The sequence below is a fragment of the Cottoperca gobio genome, chromosome 1 (assembly GCF_900634415.1).
Source record: "Cottoperca gobio chromosome 1, fCotGob3.1, whole genome shotgun sequence".
NCBI lineage: Eukaryota > Metazoa > Chordata > Actinopteri > Perciformes > Bovichtidae > Cottoperca > Cottoperca gobio.
In genome coordinates this window covers 4,263,155-4,275,298 of record NC_041355.1, presented here as the reverse complement: position 1 = coordinate 4,275,298, position 12,144 = coordinate 4,263,155, and the positions used below count along the sequence as shown (strand labels likewise).

Sequence of the window (12,144 nt, the reverse complement as noted above, 5' to 3'; positions counted from 1 at the left end):
GGATGCCACGCACCGGTTAAAAAAAACCTGTGACACCTGTGTTACCAATTACATTTGGACATTTTTACAAGAAAATATATTCGTCTATGAAGCTCAAAATGCTTTGATCTTTAACGTTGGATGGGATATTTATTATGCCAATACATAGTACGTCAAATGTTGTAGCCAAAAATACCTGGATCTCCTACTGCATCCGGTCACATTTTGCATTCGGCTATTCTAACCCGATCCTCTGTGTGGCAGACGAAAGAGCACAGACAGATGACAGACAGAGGACAGACAGAGGACAGACAGATGACAGACAGAGCACAGACAGATGACAGACAGATGACAGACAGATGACAGACGGAGGACAGACGGAGGACAGACGGAGGACAGACGGAGGACAGACGTATGACAGACGTATGACAGACGTATGACAGACGTATGACAGACGGAGGACAGACGGAGGACAGACGTATGACAGACGTATGACAGACGTATGACAGACGTATAACAGACGTATGACAGACGGAGGACAGACGGAGGACAGACGTATGACAGACGTATGACAGACGTATAACAGACGTATTGACAGACGGAGGACAGACGGAGGACAGACGTATGACAGACGTATGACAGACGTATAACAGACGTATGACAGACAGAGGACAGACGTATAACAGACGGAGGACAGACGGAGGACAGACGGAGGACAGACGGAGGACAGACGGATGACAGCTCATTGAATTTCCCCGCTACAGACTGGGATATATGAGCAAGAGGGTCAAAGTTCAAGTCGCAATGTTATGAGGAAGTAGTGTGTCCCAATTATATGCACACTGTTTGCAACAAGTACGCACTTAGTAAGGACAGCTGCAGTGTATACTAAAAGTCAAAATAAAAAGTATGCAGTTTGGAGGGCAGCTCATATCTGTTTGACATCCTGTCCAGAGAAAGAAATCAATTGAAAAGAATTATTCAGTTACTCCAAGGTCCCTGTTTCATTTTTGTAGAAGATTTTATTTTCCAAGCTTGAGAGTAAAAGGCAGAAGATGTTGTTTAGGTCCGAACTTTAAACCGGTAGCACAGGCGTCCCATATACAAAGGCTGAGTCCTCGCCACAGCGGCCACTGGTTCAAGTACGACCTGTGGCCATTTGCTGTGTGTCGTTCTCCTTCTCTCTCTCTCCCCCTTTCACAATCTGCACTTCACCATCATAAAGGCATGAAAAGCCCGAAAATATAACTTTACAAAAAAAAAAAATGACTAGGACATTACAAAACGTGTGATTTTGTAAAGTAATGAAATGTTTGACCACTGCATTTGTATTTGTTTTGGTGTCTTGTAAACACACGAGGGCACTTAATACGCATAACAGAACAATAAATAAATCGGTTGTATCCACAGACGACTTGCTGACTGAGTTTATGTGTGTTTCAAAGCTTAAGTCTCAGTTTAATTAATCGAAATCTTAAGATTTTCTTTTAAAATAGTTCTCCGTGAACACAATTTCACACAACTGTCAACATGTTTTATGAATGACTATACGAACACTCTCTTTAATTTAACCCTTTTGAATATTTTACAGTGTCAGCCCAGCCAACCTTCAACCTGTTGTGATGAATGTTCAGTTTCTCATAGGATGGGTTGAAAAGGAATAATAAAGTTACAGATTACAAAAAAAAAAAAGCTTTGAATTTGTATGCTGGAAACATCATCTTCTACTCCTCTGCTTTCTTACATGTGTGAGTCTGACACATGCTCATTAAATACCTGCTTTGTTTGCGATGCTGTTGTTAAAAAAATAAAGAAATAAATCCAAGGACAGTCAACTTGAGAGTACAATCAGCATATCACTGCTGCTTAGTGTTGCTATAGGTCAATACCACTGTGTGTTTGTGCGTGTATACCGTACAAAGAGAGCCTTATGTTGTGTATTTAATGTGTCTCCATCTGGCAACAAAGGTATCATTAGAAATCAGTTTCTCCAGGTGCACAATGCAAAGAAACACTTTACCATGTAGTTTTATCTCCTCACTCGCATATCAGAATCATATAAACCAACTCTAAAAAATGTTTCTATGCCCCGCTACTGAACCCTTAATTCAGGGGTGTCAAACATGCGGCCCCGGGGGCCAAAACCGGCCCGCCAGAAGGGTCCAATCCGGCCCGCAGGATGACTTTGCAAAGTGTAAAAATGAGTTGTTTTGATCATAAAGTAAAGTACTGTTCCAGATACCTGTGACAAAATGTTTTGTGCCTTTTGTAGACACACTGTGATCATGTAAGTTGTAATGCACATGTGTAAATTATAAACTGAGGCACAATATTGTTGAAATTACAACTTTTGCAACATAATGTTTTGTAAAAAGATAAAATTTGAAAGTTTTCACAATGTACTCTTTTGCACTAAAACGAAGGGGAACATTTGGAGTTGTTGTTATTTACAGGGTATTATGCTCTGATGCTACTGGTCCGGCCCACTTGAGATCAAATTGTGCTGCATGTGACCCCTGAACTAAAATGAGTTTGACACCCCCTGCCTTAATTCATCTTTCAACTTTATTCTTGCTCTTCACTCCTTTTTAAAATGCCGTCCTTAAGATCTTTTTTCATCTCCAGATGCTGTTCAGATGCTCGAACATTAAAAAAATCAAGGCCATGAAGATGGAGCGGCACAAAAAGAAGCAATCTTCTGCCCTTAAATGGAATTTCAACCACTGAAGGGATATTATCCCGACTCTTTGTTTGCAGAGTAACGTGTGAAAGTGGCCAGGCATTGCGAGCCGATCAATTGCCGTTTACATGCCAGAATTCTGCTGGGTAAATAAAAAGCAGCTCTTGGACAGAATCCAAGGAGGCTACTGAACACAATCATGTCATTACTGTGTACAAATGTTCATTAATAGATGAATTCAGAGGTTTCATTTACTAGATATCAGGCTGGATGTTTTTTATAGTAACTTGTATTTGAAACAGAAAAGTCGCATCTTAAAAACCAATCATAGAAATTATCATTTATTTTCTTGCACAAGGTTTTTAGGAAAAATCAAGCTGTTTTGTTGCTTATTGACTCGCTCAAAAGTGCACATTTACTTTCCGTATATGTGACTTTTAAGAGATAACAAAGATGTCTTAGTGCATCGGTGTTTATCAAGGAGAGATGCATCCGTTTAGCGGTGAGTGTTATCTTGTTGAGGGGAGTTTCTATTCGTAACCAGGAAGTGCTGGTTTCCTATAAAGGAATTGTGGGATGCAAAGTCTTTCCTGTCGTTGGAAGCCGCTGCTGGCTGAGTGACGAGCTGCTTTTGTTGTCTGAAATGAAAGCCCTTATAAAACTGATATCTCATCGCCGGAGGGAAATTCTGCCGCTATTTTTAATCAACTACTTTTATATCTCAATGTATACATATTTTATTTATATCCTAAAACCTTTATAATACTGTGAGGAGAGCAGATTTACCTCCTTTGTTCCTTTGTGGTGACGCAGCTCTTTAGCGCTTTGGCATTTGACATCTAATCTTGACGGGAGATATTTATAAATCCTCTACCTTTTTAGCAATACTTCTCTTTCTTCTCTAACGTTTGTTTACCGTGTTCCTCTATTATTTATTATCACATTCTCCTGTGACTCAGTGTCGTGTGATTTGTGTCACCTACGTGTGTTATCGTAAAGGATTATCTCCCCCTCTCATCTTGATTTTCGTCCTCTTCTTCTCCTTCCTCCTTCCATCCCGTCCTCCCTCCCTCCATTGTATCTCTCTCTCTCTCTCTCTCTCTCTCTGTAGCCTGTAATGATCTGGCGGCCTCAGGCAGAGACAGGAAGCCCAATGCTTTGGTCCAGGTGTCTGTCATAGATCCCCACAAGCAGCTCCTCGTCTCTCATGCCTGCACAGAGATAGTGGAGGTAAGGCCCGCACACACACCTGTACAGACACACACATGCACCATCCTCTCTGTGCCTCTCTCTGACCTTTTGATGTTTGTTGTTTTGCCGTGTCTCTGGGTCACTGGATCTCTTTCTGCCCTTCTTTTTCCTCAACCCTTTTATTATCTGACTCATTGAACTGGAGCAGACATTGAGCTTCAACTTTCTACTTCCTGGCACATCTAAAAGAGTTGATGTGTGGCTCTCAAACAGTATCCTACCCAGGGCTGTATTGCTATTTGTTTAGGTACCGAAAAGCAAATATGTGCACAGAGTTTTGGCTCGTTTCGATGGTTATGTAACCACCGATAACTCTCCAGCCAGAATGGGCAGGAAAGCCAGTGAATTAGTCTGCATTGATCTATGAATGCATGCATGTGATTCTTGTAGTATCTGCTGCCCACTGCTGCTTTTTACTATGCAAAGCTCCTTCAGTTCATGAAACCCCTGCATCACCTGGATGCAGCAGGACCGATTGAGATGCACAAGAATTATTACTAAAATAGCGTCATTTTGAAATAATCAATTTCTTATTTTTTTATTGAAAACGATGGAAATCATAATCCATCGGTCTATTTGTGCAGATTTGTGGTGATGTGTGTTGTCGTGACGCTGACCCATCCAGACGTAAAGTAAAGCTTTCCTTTGATGAGCTACTGCATCACGTCTCACTCAGAGCTATTTAATAATCTCCTAATAAGTGACCTGCCGATCTATATTCACCTTTATAACTTTGACATGTTTGCATTACATACACTTTAGTGACGATTGAATCTTCAAGGCTTAAAAACGTTTAGGAAGGAGAAAGAAAAAAGTGTCAGACAATGTTGCGGTGCGCTGCTGCAGCACTACACCTATGATGTATGTCAATATATACAGTGTGTGTGTGTGTGTGTTTGTGGGTTTCATTGTGTGGGAGTTCCCCACACTGAGAGTGTTTTTGTGGTCTTTACCGCTTTAAATGCTTCTTTTATTGCCTCCAGTGTGACAGTGCTGTTGTCAAGGCAACAGTCACACAAGTGTTTTTCGGGCGGCAACAGCTGCCCCCTGTCCCACTATGGAACACACACACACACACACACACACACACACACACACACACACACACACACACACACACACACACACTCACACACACACACATTTTTTCTCTCTCCTCATATGAGGGCAAAGTTTCCTGCCGCATATTATTTTCCTGCTAATCCAGTAAAGCTAAATGAGCATAACCGTCTCTTTCAAAGACTTCATTTCAACTGCTTTCCCCTCAGTCCTGTCAAGGGAAAAGCAGTGTGTGTGCGCGTGTAGAAACACAGGATGTGGTAGGATACTGTATGCTGGCTCAGCCAGCTCTGCAGAAAACTCTTGAGTGCCGCTGGAGTTTTGATTTCATGGCTGTAATGCTCAGGATTTGGAGAAGGATCTGAGGATATGGACTGCTTTCGTCTTAACAAAAACCGGGTATGTGTGATTTTACAAGTCTGTTTTAAAAGAAAGGTCTGCAGCCTCAGAGGGGTGTACGATAGTCTGAGGAGTTTTCTCTGCAAAATATAAATTGTATCGGTCTGGGTAATATAAGTAAGTATACCGACTATAACATATTCCAGTGTGTTTAGCACTGAGATCAGTGCGATCAGCATTATAAGTGTTATTCTGAGCCACAAGCAGCACGACATTGAAAAGACTCAAAGTGACTTTGAAATCCTCTTTGAATGAAGTGTACGTTTAATGTTGTTTAGAGGAACAGAGGTTACTTGTCAGGACAGTGGGAACCAGTCGGGTTTCACACTCTAACATTGTCCTCCAACATGCACAGCAGCAGATGTTCATTAACCTGTGTGCGCGTGTGTGTGTGTGTGTGGTGTGTGTGTGTGTGTATGTGTGTGTGTGTGAAGTCGGCCCAACTGCTACTTGTGTTTCTCCTGTTTGTCACATTCCCGGGATGCCTGCTCCCAGCAGCTGCAGACGGCTCTGCTGGACACTGATTGGACTCTTGCTTGCGTGAAAGCTTCAGAATTAGTCCTCCTCATTTGATAAGTTTATGATCAAATATCCACGGTGTATGACATTAGGGTTACATTTAGAAGATAAACGAGGGAACAAGCCTCTCTAGTCTTACCCATGAATCACAAGACAGGGGTCGGATAAAAAGAAGCCTTTACTTCTCTTTAGTTTAAATCAACGTCCAGGTTGTAATTTATTGAAAAAGTCAGTTTTAGAATACTCTGCCTCTAAATATCTCCCCTAAACTGCTAATGTTCCCAAACATAAATCAACGTGTTACCCTGTTTATAAGTAGTGCGATCAGACTAGAAAAGTGACAAAATAAAGTTTAACGCTCCGTATAATTACTAATATTGATTAATATGCTTTTAGATTTATTATATCGTGTCAGTTGACAGTTTCCGACTATTTTTGTCTATGAATAACAAACTTGTGCGATGTTCAGGCTTTTTAATGCAACTAATCCGCACAACTGTGCAGACCAGACGAACACCTGCGCACTGACAATACATCAAAAACGTGTTTTATGAGCGTAACAGAGGGTGTGCTTTCCATTTCTTAAGCATTTGGACCGAAGATCCTGCGATCGAAACGTTGTCCATTTAAAGGAATGTGCGCTTGGGAGATTTGTTTGATCCAGTGATGCGTTTCTAATGTTTATGGTCTGTCGGTGTTATCATTTAACAACACCGTTTAATTTGTGGGATACACTTTGTACCATTTGGGTTGTTTCCCCTGAGGAGAAGTTAAGATGTGCACTAATGACTCGTGCCTCCTGGCAGGGCGCAGGGTTCAGTAGGTTCGACATGACACTGATAACTGATGACCGGCAAAACCAAACGACATTTACTGTCACGAGTTCTTTGTTTTCCCCTATTCAAATTAATATTCATAACTCTGGCCACATTAAGTGAAGGCTTTTCTGTGATTGGTTTCAAAACAGTTCTTTAATGTCTTGTATACTAATTTCCCAAATAGCGCACTGTTATCATCAGCACATAGTTAATACTCAATCATATTAATACGCTGTATGGAACTGGGACACGGACCCTTTTTATCTCCATAGAGCGAGTATGTGTCTCGATGTGAATACTGCATCTTAATCTGCTGTTGGTAAAACAGAAAGGACCAGTGACAACTTAAGCATCTAAAGCCCTCTAAATCTTTTTAAAGTGCAATAGGAAACATCTTCTAAAAAATTGTATTTGAAGCAGGAGACGCACAAACGCTATCTAGTATCTCGTAAGGAAAATCCCATTCCTAGAACATGGGCCCAGGGGAGGTGGTACTTGAGGGGATCTGACACCATGCACAGCCAAGGGATAAAACAGCCTTTGATGTCCTGCTAGTCAAGCGAAGAACCCCCTGCCTGGAACAAGTCCAAAAAGTCTAGTTTGTGTATGTGTGTGTGTGATTATGAGCGGTCAAGGGAGGGAGAACAAACCTCCAGTGCAGCGAGATACAAGTTAGAATACTTGTACTCCCTCCCACCCAATCAAACTCACACACACACACCCTCTAATTAATGGCCTAAATTGGCCATTCCACCGAGGTTTGCAACCCAAACGGACAAAAAGACAAGAGAGGGGCAGCTGTCTCCCAGAGCATATGTTGACCACTTGTATGACAGACTGGCTTATTTCTGTGTAAATGGAGACGAGCTTACCACTCTTGCTCATCTCAGCCCATCAGTAGCACTAAGAAGATTGAGCCGCAGCTGAGGCTGCCAACCATGCTGGTAAGTCTGAATGAGGCCTATTCAGTGTGCCAGTGAGGGAGGTGTAAGGGCTTATGTGTGTGTGTGTGTGTGTACCTGCACATTCTTGAGTATAATGGCTCTGTGTGTCTTTTTGTTAGTGTACAGTACTGATATATATCCAGCTTTGCACTGAGCGCAAAGCAGCGGATTGGTTCCACTGTGTCTGTACCCGCTGTGCTGAATCGGGCTGTGTGTTTGGGATGTTGGCGCACACAAACCACAAAGCTTCACGGCTGGGCGGCAAAATGGCATCGGGCTTCAAGAGCGGTATTACCATGTCTACAGAGGCCGAAACAAGAAGCGATTGACTTGTTTTATTTCCCTCCTGTCGGTGCATGGAAGATTTTTGAAGGATCAGCGGGGTTTGTGGTGCAGTAGGGAGGTGTGTCTGCGTGTTCCCTCCGTGTGTGTGTGTGTGTGTGTGCAGTTTAACACATAATTCTGCCTTTGTTTGTGTTTGTGTGTGTGTGTATGTTAAGTACACTGCTGTTTTTAGGGCTCTTCATGCTTTGGCTCCCAATCCCTCCCGAGATCCTTTATTGTAGCCAAGGACTCGAGGCTTGTTGGTTTCCGTCTCACCTGATTTGCAGTCAGGGTCCAAAATGAACTTTTGTTTGTGTATCTGCTATTGGCTGGTAAACTGAAAGAATTCACTGGCCTAAATGTTCTTCAACTGGCCATAAAACTGCATATAATATAAACACAGACAAGCAAGCAGGTCCTACTTTGTAGATTATCTGCGACAAATACTGCAGCTCATTGTATCGACGTTGCTGTCATAAATCTCTCGCAATGTGCCAACACATACTGTTAGAGTGGAGTTCTCCCATCTGGTAGCAGCGGTACTGGTAATGCAGCCGGGTAGCTAGCTTGATAAAGAAAGCATAAACGCAGCGATGGTGGAAGGTGAGAGTAAATCAAAGAATTGGGATACTATCAATAACCACGTTTAGGCCTTTTGGTGCAATAATAAGCCATTCATATCATATCATACTATCAAATGATAATTTATCGTCTTTCAATGGAATCGTATCAGGATGAAATCATATGTTGAGATATCCTGATACACAAATACGTCGTCGAAATTGATAATAAAAAGCATATAGTAACTCAAATTACCCAGAAGATCTGATCAAACTCTATTGTCTTAATCTGATTAATCTGTATTTGTGTGCATGCATATAAAACATAGTCAGTGTGTATTCTTTCTCTATAATTGCACTCGAAACTGTTATGTTCATTTCACACTAAAGTTCTTAATTCATCGACATTGGAGGAAAATCACATTTGTCTTATTACTAAATCAAATGTGTCTTATATATCGATGTTGGAATAATATTCACCACGACATTAATAGTTGATTTTAACCTTACTGACCAGCCTTCGCTTTGCTGAAGTTTGTTTTGTTTTTTACTTCAGGGCGGGGACCCTACATTCATACATGTCTGCCAGTCTGTCTGTGTCTGTCTCATTACTGCTCCCCAGCCCGTCCCCATGCGGTCCCAGAGGGTTGCATTCTAGAGACAGCCCATCAGGGCGAGGAAGAGGAAGCCCCCAGTGTAAACACAAAGTGCTTTGAATTGGTTCAAGTAGACGACACCAAATGGCTAAACAATCCTCCAGAAAAGCCCCTCAGATCTCCTGGTGCAATACCATTCACTTCAATTAAGATTCATTGCAGATTGTTTTCCTCACCACTGTGGGAGGTCACTGAACATTTCTACCGGCTGCTTGTCTTGTTTTGTCTGAATTCTTTGTAGAAGTAAACACTGAGTCTGTGGTAATCGGCTATTTTTAGTTTAGGAATTGCTTTTTGAAATGTATTATTTCTTTATATAAAGGGAAACCTTTCTGCCATGGTGGCATGTGAGCTGCAATGTTTACCTAGGTGCTGATTTCATTCCCTGTTCTATACACTGTAACAAATATGGACTTTATTTTGGAGGGCATTTGATCCATACACTTTCAGAGATTGTGAGAGAGGTGACCTGGGCTAGAATTGATGCATTACCATAATTGAGGTAAGGTTTGCACCCCAGCCAGCTGAATCTCTAACTACACTTAAAATCATTACATTTCTTTTCAAATCACAAGTTGATGCAGTTCTGCTAAACTGTTTTTCAAAATAAAATTGACCATTCGATTTTACAAAAATGATCTCCTGTGTCTCAAGAACATTGTTGGAACAAGGAATATTACCAAGCTCGCTTAACTTGCGGGAGACTTTTGCGTACACCCTATCATGTACGGTCGCCGTCTCTAATTCCCGCCCGTCACCATAAATGCCTGGACTTGTCGTCGTTCCATGTGTTGTAGTGTTTTTTCCTGTAAGTGTTTATTTGTGTCAAAGCAGTGCACAATGAACAAACTATAAACTGGTTTGCAGCTGCAGATTTTTTTAAATGCCGGTTGATGCTGTCTGGTGAATCGCAAGTACTCGACCAATCAGTGCTGCGAGCCCTACTCCAGAGCTCCTTAACTTTCTGAAAGAGCTACACCCCAACGCAATGAGATCCTCAAAAGGTCTTCTTGCAGTCGAAAGGGGCAATAATGTCTGAAGAATTCCCTTTTTATATTTTATAGTGGCAGAGAAACCTGCCCTGTTTCATTCTGCTCTCCCTTGTTTGACGAAAACAGGTGGAAAGTGTACAAGTGGCATACAGGTCGTCACTCTGCCGGCACTGCGGTGGTCTTAGAGAGGGTTTTAAATCCAAGGTAACAACCTCGTTAAGACATTTTTACTGTGTAATGAAAGCAAGGTCTCTGCAGGCCATGGCAAAACAAGCTGTTGCAGGCAAGTTAAAGTTGATGACTTGGTATAGTGATTTCAGGAAGTTTGTGAGTGAATATTCGCTAATGCCATGCAGCCCTCTGGTATGTCTGCTGCTGTGGACGCTGGTGTAATCCCATTGCCCACCATGCCACTGTGCCAACTTACCTGTCAACATTTGTTGCTCCTCGCCTGCAGTCTCTGAGATACTGTAGTTATGCCAGAGCTCCAGGTGAACCCACCAGGGAGAGCTCTATCTTCTCCCTTTTTGTGCCCAGGAGAGGCGGCAGGGGAGGCGGGGGGAGTGGGGAGAAATGCCGGGAGGAGGAGGACAGACTGAGCCCAGCTGTTGGCTCATTTACTCAACCAAGTCCCCCCCCCCCCCCCCCTCCCTTTTATCCCTTCGGCTCCCTGACGCTTTTCTTTTCTTTTTTCGAACATGTGTGTTGCAATACAAATGTGCATATAAGGCTACACACCACCACACACACACACACACACACACACACACACACACACACACACACATATAGTGTCTCACCCCGTGTCTGTGTTGTCCCTCTCTCTGACAGGCGAACAAAGACCCCCTGTTTTTGACGGGGGTGACCTTCCCTTCAGAGTATCCTGCCAGCCCGGAGACACTAGTCAAGCTAACTGTGTATGATGCAAAGGACAAGAGCCAGGAATCAGTGAGTAAACAGTTGTTTGTTTGTATGTTTACATGTGTGTGTGTGTGAGAGTGAGAGAGATGATAATGAGGCATGACGCAGTCATCTCTCATGTGTTGGTCGTGCAGCACTGAGCTCTAAACTTTACAGAGGATGAAGATGAAAACCTGAGAGAAATCTGCAGCAGGATCTCATTATGTTTATATCTGTCCTATACACATGGAGGTGCTGATTTATAGCAGGCTCTGAATTATAGTACTATCTTAGTTGAGCCGTAGTAATGCAGTCTTGGGAGATCTGAGCATGGCAGCCCGTCCTTTGGCGTCGATCCCATGGGAAAATGAACCGGCACATCAGTGGGAATGGCAGAGAGAGCCAGACATAGAATCCTGAATGGGTCGGGTCCTCTGATTCAGACATTTTAAACAGACTTCATAACAGGCTGTCCAGTGTGGGCGTATGCATGATCCCAATCAAGCACCCCACTCAACCCTGGGTGCTAAGATCTTAATTTGGCATCGCTTACTTTGAAACATTCATGAGCTTTTTGATGAGTAAGGACTCCCATCAATTGCAGCGGTTAGTATTTGCAAATGTATCACATTAAGGCCTCTGGTTTTGCGCCGGTACAAATCTAGCAGCGACCTGCACATGTTCTGTGTTTATGCACTGAAATCATTTGGAATACAGGAAGCGTCTTCAAGTTGCGTCCTGAGCGCCATCAAACATCTTAGGACATTGTTTTTCTTCAAGCAACTCCAAACACCATTTCCTCTTGAGTAATTTAAATTATATTTTCATCGACTCAATGGGATTATTGTGGGGAGCAGTCGGTTCATGCAATCATGTGAACACCCAGGACATCCTTTCCTGATCATCATCTGCACGACGGTACCTTGAAATTTGCGATGCCAGCTAACAATGACTCAACAACAACTAAGCTAAATGATATCTTAATTAAAGAGTCTGTACCCATAGTCGTCTTCAGCCAAGTGCTTCAAGCAGGTGGCAGCTGGAAGGAATGACTTGGCCTTGT

The 12,144-nt window shown here is 42.6% G+C and overlaps 1 protein-coding gene across 1 annotated transcript in view; it reads left to right on the top strand.

Annotated features, from left to right (window-relative positions):
• Positions 1–11,242, top strand: part of LOC115007197 (type II inositol 3,4-bisphosphate 4-phosphatase-like) — a 99,235-nt gene extending 87,993 nt beyond the window's left edge. Inside the window, exons 5-7 of the mRNA XM_029429955.1 lie at positions 3,771–3,889; positions 11,013–11,129; positions 11,237–11,242. Of these exons, the coding sequence (XP_029285815.1) occupies positions 3,771–3,889; positions 11,013–11,129; positions 11,237–11,242 (242 nt within the window). The remainder of the gene's footprint in view (positions 1–3,770; positions 3,890–11,012; positions 11,130–11,236) is intronic.
• The last annotated feature ends 902 nt before the right edge of the window (positions 11,243–12,144 follow it).